A 15317-nucleotide genomic window follows, 5' to 3' on the forward strand; every position below is an offset into this window, starting at 1 on the left:
ATTGTGAACACATTTTAGATCTTCATAGTGTTTTTATTATCCTTGGATGCTGCTATTTTATATTCTGTGTTAGTATTCAAATAATATTGCATATGAATAGCATAGGGTGAAATAGACCAACCAGTTAATAATTTTAAATACAGACCTCATCAGCAAAGAAAAGCTAGAAAAAACGGTAAAATCTGACCCCTTGCACTGTCATAGTAGTGAGTGAGCACATCATATTTCAAAGTGGTTTATTTGATGCTAAAGTGTGTGTTGTCTTAATAATTCAGTTATATCCATGTGAAGCTTTGCAAACAAGAGCAAGGGAACAAACATAATGATGAGCAGAGATAATGTGCATTCAGATAAATTTTCTTTACTTACTCAAGCAATTGGAGTTTTTAATTATTTATAATACTTTTAAAGTACAAGCTAAATGTACCACAGCCTTTCTGCAGATAAGTTGGTGTTAGCAATTTAAATCTTCATTTCATATCACCTCTGTGATATAAATGGGGTTGAGAAGTGAGACAAGAAAGTGAAGAAACAGGCCTTTTTGTGTGGATCAATGAAGCAGTTAAGTTGCAAAGCACTATGCAGAGGGCTAAAATGGTGGATTTGATCAAGGAGTGTTAACTATGGAGTTGTGTCAACTATGACCTATCAATCTGGTGATAAAAGCACTGTGAGTCATCCATAGATAAACAGAAGTCACTTATGTCTATGAATAACTCTGCCCTCTGTTTTTCATCAGAAGCAAAGCAAAACATCTGAACTATCCACAAGTATTACTCATGGTTTGTGACATTCTGTAAACCAGCGTAGGTCACTGTATAAAGAACAATACTTGGGCTCTTGCCTCTGAAGAATGAAAAATCACAGACATAGCTTCAGGAGTGCGAGGGATCTGGGCAGCTCGGAGTCCTCCAACCAGCCCCAGAGTACTCTATTCCATGCCATGTCGTACCAAGAAAGATGGAACGACTGCTAACCAAGGGGACACTTTTACAAGCATTCCTCCTGCTACGTTTGATTTGAGGCATTCTGAAGACAACACATTTATTCTGAACAATACACTTTTTAATGCACTCCACTTTCTTTGGCCAGAATTATTCTATTGTAAAAGGGACTATTCACGTCTTGTGTTTTACTGTTAATAAAGTTATTTCTGTTTTAAGAGCTCCTTCCCTTGTTGTCTCCCATTCTTCTCTTTTAAAGAGATTGGCTGTAGGTCCCGATATGACCACAAGTGATTTTGGGAACTGGAGCATTTAGAAAGCCTTTATTCATGCAAATCAGTCTTAGAAAAGAGGAATCAGTAATTGCACTAAGTAAATAATGGGACACTTGACGAAAGAAAATGTACTGAAAATTAATTCAGCATAAAATCTCCATGTATAGTATATGAATCCCTCACTATTCTGTGATAGATTTGATGATTCAAGAGGATGGTTCAGCTTTCTTTTGATGGGAACAGCTCTGATCTGACAGGCAGTCAATGAACAGTGATGCTGCCCTGTGACAGAAGCCCCTGGACCAGACTGAAGTTAGTGGAAGGACAGACTTGCAGCTGTGCAGTTCTTGAACTGCTCAAGGACAAAGAGGGATATAGTAAGAATGTAGTCTAGAGAAGCGTCATGTTTCCTTCTATCTAAAATTCAGATTTTGTTCTGCAATAACAGAAGGCAGTAGACAACATAATGGGCCTCAGAGCTACACAGACAGTGCTGGCTTGGGAATCCCATCCAATCTTCTGACCAAACAGGAGAGCACTGCTACCAGTACATCTCCCACTGTCTGCACCAGTCTGATGGTGCTGCTATCACAGACTACAAAAATACAGAATAGGTGAGCTGCATTCTACTGAACATCTCTATGTGTAGCTTAGCAACTGCCATTTGTTTTGACACAGACAACTTGTTCAGCACTGTCTTAACAAACACTCCCTGTGCCAATTTTCTGCCCTGAGGATTTGGGTTTTAAAAAGTTTAATCAGAACTGTCCACGCAAATGAGCTGTTCACCTTTTAAAATTTAACCATTTAAAACAAAATCAAATACATCATTCTACAATTTTTGCCAATTACATTTTCACATATATTCTTATACACTGAAAAGTAACCTGATTATGCATAAATCTAAAATAACTTGCTATAACAAGACCTTGAAACACAAAATGCATTTAGTCAGAACTGGCTGTTTTAGCATAGGAAGAAAAACTCATATAAATTTAACAAAACAGAAAAGAACAGACTTGTTTTTAAAGAAAAACCAAAGATTTTACTCATGTATTGGTCCAGAACTGTTTATATAAAGTTTTTCAAGTTTTTTTTAAAGAACAATTTGCACAATGCTAAATACAATAAAACCCTACAGAATAAGTTCTGTACATACAAAAAAGAGAGCTTGTAAAAATCCATAAAACTAACAAATACTGCTGAAGAGATACTATTTAGTGGATCAAACTGCTGCAATATAAAAGTAGTACTTGACAATAAGCACCTAACCCATTTGGATAACCTCTATTCAGAAATGTGGCTTAATACAAAACTATTTTTATAAATAAAACATGGGATTTAACACATAATATAGTGTTTGGATTCTTAACTAAATCAATTTCAAGTTCATTTTAATTGTCTGAAAACCTGCAAAGTCTAGTACTGCAGCTGATTAGAGATCTGTTGTCTTAATAAAAGAATTTTAACTATAACTTTTTGAGAAGAAAAATATTAGATTTTGAATTATTTACTATTATGAGTTAAAAGCTTTAAAATTTAATTTAGTCACTTAAAAATTAGTGGTATTCTAATCTGTAATTAAGTTATATTTCACATATAAGAAGTTAGTAATTTCAAATAACTCCATGTAACAAGGTCCAGATCTCAGTTTCATAGTTTTCACCTGATACTTTTTAAAGCTTTTTGCCATTTATCACTTTAGGAACTTAAATTTTTTTACATGCTATGCATGCATTTCAAACCTACTCAACTTGCAGGTAATAAACGCAGCACCTACTTGTACTTTTCTGAACTGCTGGATTGACTTCCTGATGGCACATTGTCTTTGCCTTTAGTGCAAGATTCTACAGGACATAAATTTCTCATATCCCTGAGCAATTGCTGTTAGGTAATGCTACTGGACTGGCTCAACTTCAGAACTTTGTTTCACAATGTCCATAGAAATTAACTGACTTCCATCAATGATTGTCATCAAAGACAGACTTAACTGTAAATGTTTATATAGAAAAATGTTAATTTATTACAATTTTGGTAGAAAAGGGTGTACAACTAAACACTGCTACCATAAACAAATTTTTTTTAACAGATTAAATATTAAAATGAAGGTTTACAAATAATTGGAAAAGACTTCCCCAGATTTCAAAGGAAACATCACCGTAACAGATCATGCAGCCAGTGCTACATGGAGTAAGATGATTGGTTACATGAGCTCAATTGGGAATTCTGGAAAAATCATGGACTGGCCAGAAGGCAAAGATTTTGGAGCATTGCCAGAGAAGGAGCTTTGTGTACAAGAAGCACCCCCACATAAGGAGTTTCCAGAAGATGAAAGAGACTATGCCCTATTTAGTGACAGTTCCTGCTGTGTGGCAGGAAACCATCAGAGGCGGACAAGTCATTGAGGCTGCTGAAGGAGGTGAGTCAAGCCACTTTGCAGAGGTGAAAGCCACCTGAACTAGCCCTAGAGATTGCTGAATGAGAAAAGCGACCTGTCTCTATCCTGACTCCTGGATGGTGGCTAATGCCCTATGGAGGTGGATGGAAAAATGGAAGACCAATTGGCAACCAAGGGATAAACCCATCTGGGCTGGACTGCACTTGCATTGGGGCAGGACATCAGTGCACATGTTGAAAACATGACTAGAAAGGTATATCAGGGAGACGTTCACATGCCCAAAAAACACACCACTGAAGAACAGGTAGATAAGGCTGCCAAAACTGAATTAACTTAGGTACACTTGTACTGGGAGTGGAAGGTGAGCTATTTATAACCTGATGGGGCCATGAAACATCAGCTGCAACAGACAGATGAGCTCATCATTGAGGGATGGACCTGACCATGGAGGCCATTGCATAGACCATTCATGAATGAAAAGCATGTGCTGCAATCAACCAAGCCACTGAAGTAAACATTCCCTGGAATAGAGGTCAGCAGCTGGGTTTCCAGTATGATGAGGCCTGGCAAACTGGACCACTGCCATGAACATGCCAAATACATGGTACATACCATGGAAGAGGTAACAACTGGCTAGCTGGCAACAAACCCTGTAAACCATTGCCACTGCTCAAAACACAATCTCGGGTCTTGAGAGACACATTTTGTGGCAACACAGTACCCCAGAGAGAATCAAATCAGACAATGGGACTACTTTTCAAAACAACCTCATAAACTCCTGGGAAAAGAAAAAAGGTATTGAGTGGACATCACATCCCTTATCACCCATAAGCCTCTGGAAAGACTGAGTGGTATAATGGACTGCTGAAGACTGTGTTAAGTGTGTTAGGTAATGGGACATGGAAGGATTGGGATATAAATTTAACAAAAGTCACTTGACTGGTTAACACCAAATCTGCAAACCTCCCTGGTCCTGCCAGAACAAAACCCCTACACACTGGGAGGAGATAATACTATACATGGGAAATGGCTGGGAAAATCAGGGTCGATTTCTCTCCCTATAGAAAAAGGCAAACTTATTTATGAGACTGTCTTTGCTCAAATACCTGGGTGTCCTTGGTGGGTAATGCAGAAGGATGGAAGACCCAGTGTGTGCTCCAAGGAGATTTAACCTTGTTGGGGAAATAATTTGTAGTGTAAATTGTTATGTTGCAGAAGTAAAGCACCAAAAAATGACATGAACTGATGAAGCATGAATATTGTGACGAATAAGGAGAGTGGGAGGCACAGGGCCAACATTGGTGTCCAATATGTAAGTGTGCTGCTTCGCCTGTCCTGAGCACTCATCTTGATGGAATCTAACCCAAGTCATAGCCTGATTTTGGACATCTGAATGGGTGGGGGATGCTCTTGAGATGGGAAAATAATACCTATCTGTGAAAGGACAGGGGATAGCAGGTAATGAAAATTTATAAATCTGTATGTCCAGCCAAAGTCTACCCATCACAGCCCCTCTGCTCTGGTGAAAACCCCATCTGGTAGACTGCATCCACCTCTGGAACCCATGACATAGGAAGGACATCCACCTGTTACAGCAAATGCAAAGACGGATCACAAGTTGATTAGAGGGATGGAAGACCTCTTCTGTGAGGAAAGGCTGAGAGAATTGGAATTGTTCAGCCTGGAAAAGAGGTGGCTTCATGGTGACCTAATTGTAGCCTTCCATTACCTGAAGAGACCCTACAGGAAAGATGGGAAAGGGACTTTTTACAAGGGCATGTACGAACAGGATAAAGGGGAATGGGTTCAGACTGGGAGTACATTTATATTAGATATCAGGAAGAAATTCTTTACTGTGAGGATAGCCAGGGACAGGAACAGGTTGCTCAGAAAAGTTGTGTATGTATACCCTGCTCTCCCCCCCCCCGGGGAAGCATTCCAGGGTGGGCAGAGCTCTGAGTAACCTGGTCTTATGAAAAGTGTCCCTGTTCACAGCGGGGAAGTTGGAACTTCATGATCTTTCAAGGTCCCTTCCATCTGTTAAGGAATACATCTGGTGCAGGTAGCTGATTTGTAGGCTGTAGAGATGCAGACTGAGATGCAAATTGAGCTCTGTGTGGGAGCTAAGAAAGGAGGCAGTGAACTGCCAACTCTTTGCATAACAAGAGGCATGAAGGTGAGTGGCTAGCCAGGTGAATGGACACAGGGACATGGCAGGAATGGAAGACTCAGAAGTGAAGACTCAAGAGGAAGAGCGAGGCTTGCCTTAAACTGTGATGGTATAAAAGTCCAGGAGCTCCTTTGTCTGAGATCCCTCCTGAGAGGCACCAACCCAGGCTGTTTCTGTGTTATTACACTGTTAATAGATTGCTTTATGGAAAAAGGTGTCACACCTGGGGTCAAACCAGTAAGGAAACCTGGTCTGACTGCAAGCCAGGTGTGCAGGGAGTCAAGTGGTACACCTGTCAGATCACTGGAGCTACCTGCAGTAAAGGAGCTTTGGTCCCAGAAGTTGAAGTCTCTGGCACTAGGAGAGTGACTGTCAGAGAGTCCTGTAAATGCTCAGACTGGTAAGTTTCCATAACACAACCCAGGCCATTCTATGATTTGCTTACAATTCTGTAGACACCCAAGCAGCTCAAAATCTTAGAAGTGCAAACAAGAAACAAATACGTAACAACAGCAACTTCAACTTTTTTTTAAACATTGAGATTCTTTGTATTTATACAAAATACAGATCCTGTCCCTCCTTCAGCACCACTCATCCACAGATCATTGATCTTTCCTCATTACCCAGGTGCTCCTTGAAACTGTTGCTGCCTTTGTTGCAAAGCTTGTTGACTTAACAGTTGCTGCTGTTTCTGTAGAAACTGTACTACTTCTGGGCTTCTGAGGAGGGACTGAAAGAGAGAGAAAATGAATTTTACTTTACAGAACTCACATATGTTAAATAGCTACTATAGTAATATTTTTCCATTACATTAATTTGCACATTACCCTCTGCTGTTGCTTAATATCACAAAACCCCTGTAACTATAGCAAACAGAGTAATCCATTGACATACTACAACCAAAACATCTTTCAGTTGTGTTTCACTTCTACAGCTATGTTTCAACTACGCTAATTTCTACATTTCCCACTGCAGATAGCTCAAAAGCAGTTTAATAAATTAATAAAATATTGTAATCCTGCAACAAAGTTCATGTGCCTGTCATAGTTCAAGCATCAGGACTATGCCCGTAGCACATATTTTAGTTTTAGGCTGTCCCATGAGGAGCAGGGAGTTGGACTTAATGATCCTTGTGTGTCCCTTTCAACTCAAGATGGTTTTCACTGACTGTCCAGAATTTCCCATTATTTCAAAACAGCAGCACATCCAGAGGGAATGAGTTAAAAAACTCCTCTGTATTCAATCAAAAGACAAAAGTATCTAAAAGTATTTGCATCTGGCTTCTGTCCTAAATAGCTTCAGTCTGTAATGCAACTCTGGCTGTTCACACTCATGCCTGAATGGTGGCAGCACAAGTGATTGTAAGGTAAAATGGCAAATTGAGTTGGGAATTGATACTTCCAAAAATTAATAGAAGAAAAGGTTGAGGTTTGTTTTTTTTTTTTTTTTTTCAGCTGAATGAATTCCCTAGATGCTTGCTTATTATCCATGGTCACTTCAGTGATACAACCAAAGAGGTATTGCAACTGCAAGTCAGAGGAGAAAGAGAGAAGCAAGAACCAGATCAAGGAGAATGTGAACTTCAGGAATACTGAAAAGAATTCTGAATTCTTAAACAGCCTTGACATAATTAATGCAAAAGCTCTGAACATCTATTGAAAGAGCTCCTTCTATAAAAAATAATATTTCATTCATAAGATACCTTTCAAATTTAATTGAAAGCCACATCAACAGAAACAGCCAGGAAAGGAGACAGCAAGCCAGTAAGTGGGGCATGAAGAACAAGAGAAAATATGAAAACTACTCCATAGTTCATTACTTGTTTTCCTCATAAAAACTGAAAAGCTATGAATACTCCTCTGAGTTTTAGATGCAATCACTAAAAAAGTGCTATCACTTCTAAAGAATTATCAGGAAATATATCTAGGTAGTTATATACCAAAGACTGACATGATGTTTTTTTTAAGGCTTTCCAAATTTCTGAACTAGCACTACAGTGCTATAATGAGGATTGTTAAATTGCCTTAATTGCACAAGTAAGAGAGAGAAGACAAACAGTACCAATAGCTTTTACAGTCCCAAGAGCTTCTGAAGAATAGGGACTGTAAAAACATGCAACAAAGAAAGTTGTAGTGAAGAAGCCGAACAAACTGTAGGTAATGAATGATTTCCCTGCATTGGGCTTAACTTGTTAAAGGAGAAACCAGTGTTTAAAAAACACAGAGACATGCCATTCATGCAGTCTGCAAATATAAATCACACTGTTTGCTTAGAGTTTGCTTTATCAACACACATTAACTTTGATGATATACCTACAACTTCTATAACGCACCATAGTAAGCTTACATCAGACCGAAAGTCCATTCATTGTTCTACCTAAGGCTTTGGTCCAATAAGCTAAAATCATCTCAGGTATACTGTATTATTTACCCTAAAGAAGCCATCTCATCTGTTTTACCAAAACTTCAGATCCTTAAATTCAGTCATCTTAGTATTCTTCACAGAGACACCAAAGCACACATCTCTGAAGCATGTTTCAAATTTGAAAATATGCACTTGCAGTGCATGCTTATTAAACGGATTTTCTTTTTTTACTATGGTGACAGGTAAACACTGTTACATTGACTTTATTTATTTGAATTCAAAACCTCTCAAATACAAGACTTACCAGTCTCTTTTTATTCAATACTTGTTCTAAAAGAGTAGGTCTTGCTGGGCGATCTCCAACGGATCCTGTCCTCTGCTTTGTGACAGACACTGAACCTTCAACACTATCCTGCACATGACAGAAAACAGAAAAAAAAAGGAGGTCAGACTATGAACTCTGATACAATCACACACCAAAAATCCCAAGAGTAAAGAACATCTGCAGAGAAAAGTAACAGTACAGGAATGGAAATCTGTCTAGTCAAGACCTGGCCTCTTCTTTCAACCTCCTTTCACTATTTCACCAGCAAGAGTGAAGCAATGCAGCTGACTTGGTCTTCTATACTGCAAAACTGAACAGGTTACTAGGCCTAGTTAATGGCTTCATTTTTTTGATTGGACTTCTTAAAAGTGAAGTAATTCACAAAAGGTCAGCCTCCAGCTTGTGAAAATTAATGTTATTTACCATTTGTAATTGGCCAGGAATGACAATAATCCTTGTAGTACTTCAGAATGCTATACTAAACTTGCCAAAGCCACAGGCTTTTTTTTTTTTTCCAAGTTTATTCTGTTGCCTGTACAATCACCAGTCATCTGAATGAGACAGACTAGTACAACATGGCTTTACAATCTGCTCTAATGAAAATACAAAAGGTTTGGAAAATTTCAATCAATGTTGAATCCCATGTGTATTACATTCACAACGTACTGATACTTCCATCTACCTGAAAGGGTTCAAAAGCAGGAACAACAAAAAACTATCCCACAGAAGTGAAAAATGAAACTTCTACTAGGAATTTCTACTGAAATTGGTCTCAATAAACACCATTGCAAAAAAGTAAATTTAGCAATAAATACCCTTTCTTCTGCAAGTACAGGCCCTAATTTCCTTACATTCAAAGAAACCTGCACTCACACAAACTGGTAAAAGAAAGCCCACCCTCTTCCAACATGCAATAATCACTATTTCACACTACAGATCAAAAAGTTTTAATCCATCAGTACATGAAATGCAGCATTTTTACCCTCCTCACATACTGTCCCCTTTTCTAAACTAGGACAAGTATTTGTATAGACACATCATGAATCGGGCAAGATGAACTATTAGGGAAGGAAGGGAGGGAAAGTCATGCTGGAATACAAATCTAGAATTCATTCTCCTCTTGAATAATGTGTACAGCTTCTATCACCTCACTGAAAAGAGAAGTAGCTATTAGAATTAGACAAGGCTCACAAAGCAGCAAGGATTATAAAAGTGCATAACTTTTTTCTTGGAAACAAGCATGCTATCTATGCCTTTTCAACGTGAGAAGGAAAAAACTTAGAGGCAAGCCTTCCAAGTAAGTATTAAGAACACAAGGACTAATGTAAACGCTAACACTAATGTCAACACTATTCTAATGTAAATACTACCTGGCAAATGAGGCTGACACCAAAGATTCAAAAACAAAGTGAGCATTCACACCAGGCAGCAGACCTGAACACACTACCAGAATGTAACTAGAGCCTCAGAGGGTTCAAGAAAAATCCAAAATACTATATGGAACACGTATCACTTATAGTTACAGAATACATCACGAAAACCTCAGCAAGTCCTCTGAACTGAAAACAAAAGACAAAAGTATCTAAGAGTATTTGCATCTGGCTTCTGTCCTAAAAAAGATGAGAATATTCCCTAGCATCATTACGTACACTTCCCTTTTTTAAAGCACCTGCTCATGGCTTTTACAGACTTACAAAAGAAGGTTCTTTCACATGATACCCAGTATGGTTACTATTATATTTATATTAAAACAAATGAAACAGGAAAATATTTGGGTGGCACGTGTGCAGTTAGATCACTTCCCAGCAACACAATTCCAGACACAGCTCTGATGACATAAAAGGGTTGCTTTTAGCAGGGTGCCAGGTTGAGATTTTTTTTTTCTTCTGACAATCACTATTTTACACCTACCCCTTTGAGTACAAACCACTCAGCACCTTCAAGTGTAAAACATTCTTCCCCTTTTTCTGTTTCATCTAAATACAAGATCTGAAACACTATACAAGCGACCATCACAGAAGTGTATGGTCCTAGCTGAGTCACAAACTGTAGGAAGAAGAGTATTTAAAAAACTGAACGTTACCATCATTTTTCCCACTAATATTATTTCCCCATCTAAACAATACACATTCGCTTATACAAGTTAAGTATGAACTAGCAGCTGTTGAAATATTTACCTGCCATTTAATGTAAAAGTAATAACCAAAAAGCATCCCGAAGAACCTACACAACTGATTTTTGTACAACCTGATACCCAACGGCCTTTGTGACTTTAAAGCCCCATACTTCAGCACCAGCTGTCTGACATCTCTCTTAGATCTATCCTTTCTGACAAGTCTAACATGTCTCTTAAATCTATACTTCCCTAGCACGGGAAAAAAGCCATGCTGCAAGCGAAGCATCTTCTAGCGATATTTTTTTTTTTTTCCTTGGAATCTGATATAGCTGTAAGCTTCTACAGTTTACGTCAGAGGTGACAACAAACGGAGTTTGCTCGTGCAGACAGAAAAAGAGCGAGCTGTAGGACGGCCCCAAACCTCTTCTCTGTCTCTGGCCACCCGACCCAGTTTTTCACGGGGGCCCCGCTCCGAGGCACCGCGCGGCACCGGGGGTGGCCGGGCCGCCCCCCGCCTCACCTCGGCCCGCGGGCCGCCCCCTGCGGCCGCCGCCCCGCCGCCCCCCAGGGCCTGGTCGCTCTTCTTGCGCTTGTACTTGTCCTTGTAGATCTTGTTGCGGTGCCGCTTGCACATCCAGGGCTTGCGCTGCTTCACCACCTGCGTGGTGGTCTCGCTGCAGCCCTCGTACGTGCAGCTCTTGCACTCGCCGCCCGCCGCCGCCTCGCCGCTCGCAGCCCCCGGCGCCGCCGCCTCCTCCTCCTCCAGCTCCTCCAGGCTGGCCGTGCTCTCGCCGCCCACCACCTCCAACTCCACCTCCTCCTCCCCCACCTCGATCTCGCCGGGGGCCTCCAGCTCGTAGAACACCATGAGGCCGCCGCTAGCGGAGGGCGGCAGCTGCGGGTCGGCGCTCGGCTGCAGCACCACCCCCGCCGCCCCCTCCTCGCCGCCGCCCGGCTGCATGACGAGCAGCGTCAGCTGCTGCTGCGGCGGCGGCGGCGGCGGCGAGGAGGAGGCGGAGGAGGCGGGAGCGGCGGCGGGGCTGCCCTGCAGGGCGGCGGTGCCGTGCCCGGCCCGGCCCGGCCGGTCCCCGCGCGCGCCGCCCGCGCGCAGCCGCCGCGCGCCCCGCGCAGGCGCCCCGGCCGCGCTCAGGGGCGGGGCCCCGCTCAGGGGCGCTGCGGGCGGCGCGCGTCGGCGCTGCGGCGGCGCCGCGGGCGGGCGGCGCTCGCGGTTCGGCCCGGGCGGTAGATGCCCGTGGTCGCAAGTCAGTGTCTGAAAGCAATCAGAAAGTTTTATCAGCATGTTGCACGCTTGGCGTGGGAATTGGTTTGTTAGTCCCTGACCTGCTGTGTAAGCACACGGCAGCGGGTTTTGGATATGGCGGCAGGGTGAAAGGAAAGAGAGAAAAGATGAATTAGAGGGGGTGAGGGGTCAGAGAGAGGAAAAGAAAAGAAAAAAGAACATAAAGGAGAGAAAAGAGAAAAAAAGAGGTGCTACCCAGACTTGGAGGGGGGTACTTTTTCATGGACAGGTTTCTCGCTTTCTGTGCAGATTAATTATTGTGCACAGTCTGTATTTACTGTCAGATCTTTTGGGAAATAGCTCAGAGAGCTTCAAGGAACTTCAGTGGTCTTGATCTCCTCCCACAGTCTATGCCACATCTTGCCCTCATTCCTGGGCTTGTGTGGTGCTGTGTTGAGCCCATCTACAGTGACCGTAACAAGGCTGTTTGTTCTGGAAGAGTGCCGCCCTCCGTCCACATGTCCCCAGCCTCATCTCGCTCTTTCTCACAGCGTTAACACCAGCAATCCTTGTCAGTGCAAGCGGTGTGCCGCGCTCCCCAGCCCCAAATGCCCTCTGATGTTGCGCTCAACCCCGGCTAGCTCGGCACCTGGGGTGAGGACGGGCAATGAGGCACCTCTCGCTGCGCCCTGATGGGGTTTGAGAGGTGTCCCCGTGGGTCCTGAATCAGCAGCGGCTACCCGATGGCGGCAAGGAAAAGCCGGAACCAGCTTGGGTTAAAGCCTTCTTTAATCTAGGGCCAACGTGGCCAACGCAAAGAAGATACACAACTGGAAACCCCCCCAAGCTGGAACCCCGAGTGGGGTTTGGGGCGGGCAATTATAGGTTTCAGGAGGGGAATGGGAGTGGACATCAGGGAGGGAAAACCAATGGGAGACGGGGAAGGGGGTGGCTCCACGGTGGGGTGATTCCGCCTGGTCCAATGGGAAGGGGACACGGGAGTGGCCCCAGGCCCTCGTCCAATCACTCGGTGCCCTGTGGAGAAGTTTCTGGACAGAGGGGAAGGAACACCGGGTGATGGACAAGGTACCTGGGAGGGGTAAGAGGAATGACACAGCACTTTCTAGGTGGATTGACAGGTGCTGGTCAAGGCGGGAAAGGAGGACCAGGCGGGAAAACAGAACAAAAGGATGTACCAACATAGCAAACGGGGGGAAACAGGGACAAACCATTGGGGAAATACAAAATTCTTAAAACCGTACAATAAATAAAAACGCACCACCACATCTCCCCCTTTTGTGTTTAAAAAGAAAAGAAAGGAGAGGGAGGCAAACACAAGTCTTTAAACTGGGGAGACAGAGTCCTTGGCATCCTCGTCAAACCAGACATCGTTTTGTTCTTCTTTGTGCTGCTCATTGATGTTAAGTGGCTGGAGCTCACCAGGGTCGGCTACTGCGGCGTGGTTGATGTTAATGTTGTTGTTGAGGGCTTTCAGCAGCAGCCGCTTGACCACACCGAAGCCCACGGCTAAGGCGATGAGCCCCAGCAGCAGCACGATGCCCGTCTGAATCAGGGAACGGATCCACCCAGCGAGGCCCCATCCTTCAAAGAGGGAGTCCAGCCATCCAGCGGACTCCTTCTGGATGTGGTGAATCATCTCCTGCATCCTTGAGATGGAAACTCGGACGTCCTCAGCCCTTGAACTCGATTTCACACAGCACACGCCAGCGAACTCCAAAGGCTGAGGAACAATCCACGAATGCAGGAGATGTGGGGCGATGGAGAGGCCCAGAAGGATGAGGTAGATAGGCGGGAACATGCTGGGTGGACCGGTGGTGGTGAGCACGGTTCTGAAAGATAAACTGAAACGAAAATTAATACTTAAAATTAATTGGGAGGTCCATCCTCCAAAGAAAAAGGGACTCCGTGGAGCCTAGGAAAGGGAAGGGAAGGTCATAACAAAACGGTTCGGAGCTGGGGGAAAGGGACCTCCTCCGCCTGCGGAGGGCTGCATGCCCCACCTGAGGACTTGATGGCCGTTTATCTGAGGCCTTGGGGGCATAAGGCCGGACGAACTTGGAAGGGACCCATCTCAGGCCTGAGGGCGTGGATACGCAAGCGTATCCCCGTCCCCAGGTGACCAAGTCATAGGGTCCCTCCTGCCGCCAGGTCTCTGGATCTTTGATGAGAACTGGCGGCCTTTCCCTGACCTTGCTCTGCTCTGATGCCCCGAAGTGTCTCACGATGGGGGGATTGAGACACTCAAATGAACAGTTCAAAAAGTTCAAAGTAAACAGGGCACGCGCCAGCTGGACCTGGGGGGACTCATGCTTGGATGCTGAAAGTTGTTGTTTCAGCATCCGTTTGATGTTTTGGTGAGTCCTTTCCACCACGGCTTGACCTGAGGGGGAATAGGCGATGCCGGTCTTGTGTTCTATTCCCCATTGCTGCAGGAAGCTGGCAAATTCCCTGGAGGTATACCCGGGGGCATTGTCGGTTTTGATCAATTTGGGGACGCCCAGCATGGAGAAGGCTTGCACTAGATGTTTCTGAACGTCCTTTGCCTTCTCCCCGGTGTGGGCAGAGGCGAAAACTGCCCCAGAGAAGGTGTCCACAGAGACATGGACGTACTTATGCTTCCCGAAGGAAGGGACATGAGTAACGTCCATTTGCCACACCTCGCAGGACTGGAGACCCCTGGGATTAGCCCCTGCGCTCACCGATGGTAAGGGGAGCGACTTACAGGACGGGCAGGTTGCCACGATGGCCTTGGCCTGGTCTCGGGTTAGGTGGAATTCCCGGACCAGACCAGGCGCATTCTGATGGTGGAACTGGTGGCTGATCTTAGCTTGCTGGAACTTTTCCGGGAGTGGCGCCAGCTGCACGGGGGCGGCCGCAAGGGCATCGGCACGCCGATTACCCTCAGCCAAGAACCCCGGCAGGTCGGTGTGGGACCTTATGTGCATTACATAAAAGGGTTGCTCTCGGTGGGAGATTAGCCTAACCAGCTTTGAGAGCAACTCATTGAGGGCCTCGTTGGAAACACCTTGCAGGATCGCATCCTGTGCCCTAGATACTACACCCGCTACATAGGCCGAATCTGTGACCAAATTGAAGGGTTCAGAGAACCTCTCAAAAGCCCTGACGACTGCGGCCAACTCAGCTAGCTGTGGGGATCCCTCCACCACAGCGACATCAGACTCCCACCGCTGAGTCTGAGGATCCTTCCAAGTCACTACTGACTTGTGGGACCCTCCGGACGCGTCCGTAAAAACTGTCAGAGCTTTCAGGGGTCTTTTGCTCTGAATCCGTGTTACTTTTAGCTCAAATTGGACTTCCGAATCAAAAATTTTGTGGGCCGGTCTCAAAACAGAAATTTCGCCCGTGTAGCTATCCAGAGCAAACTGCAAGGATTCATTTTCTCGCAGTAGGTGTTCCAACATGGCCTTGGTGAATTGGCCCGATTCCAATTTTAAGGGTATGTA

The 15317-nt window shown here is 44.2% G+C and overlaps 1 protein-coding gene across 1 annotated transcript; it reads right to left on the reverse strand.

The window, feature by feature from the left end:
- Positions 1-341: 341 nt before the first annotated feature.
- On the reverse strand, positions 342-11892 carry RFXAP (regulatory factor X associated protein). The gene is made up of 3 exons (XM_021541863.3): positions 11113-11892; positions 8456-8563; positions 342-6517 (listed from the first exon to the last, which is right to left on the reverse strand). The coding sequence occupies exons 1-3, from the start codon at positions 11890-11892 to the stop codon at positions 6407-6409; spliced, it is 999 nt and encodes a 332-aa protein (XP_021397538.2). The 3' UTR covers positions 342-6406.
- Between the last annotated feature and the right edge of the window lie 3425 nt (positions 11893-15317).

Source organism: Lonchura striata, chromosome 2 (genome assembly GCF_046129695.1).
Source record: "Lonchura striata isolate bLonStr1 chromosome 2, bLonStr1.mat, whole genome shotgun sequence".
NCBI lineage: Eukaryota > Metazoa > Chordata > Aves > Passeriformes > Estrildidae > Lonchura > Lonchura striata.

What these genes read in the sequence shown, in the direction of transcription:
- RFXAP (XM_021541863.3), bottom strand. Translation starts at nt 11,892, where the DNA reads ATGCTGATAAAACTTTCTGATTGCTTTCAGACACTGACTTGCGACCAC. An exon ending in GGGGCGGCCCGCGGGCCGAG is followed by an intron (nt 8,564 to 11,112) that starts GTGAGGCGGGGG and finishes TGTCATGTGCAG; the next exon opens with GATAGTGTTGAAGGTTCAGT. An exon ending in TATTGAATAAAAAGAGACTG is followed by an intron (nt 6,518 to 8,455) that starts GTAAGTCTTGTA and finishes TCTCTCTTTCAG; the next exon opens with TCCCTCCTCAGAAGCCCAGA.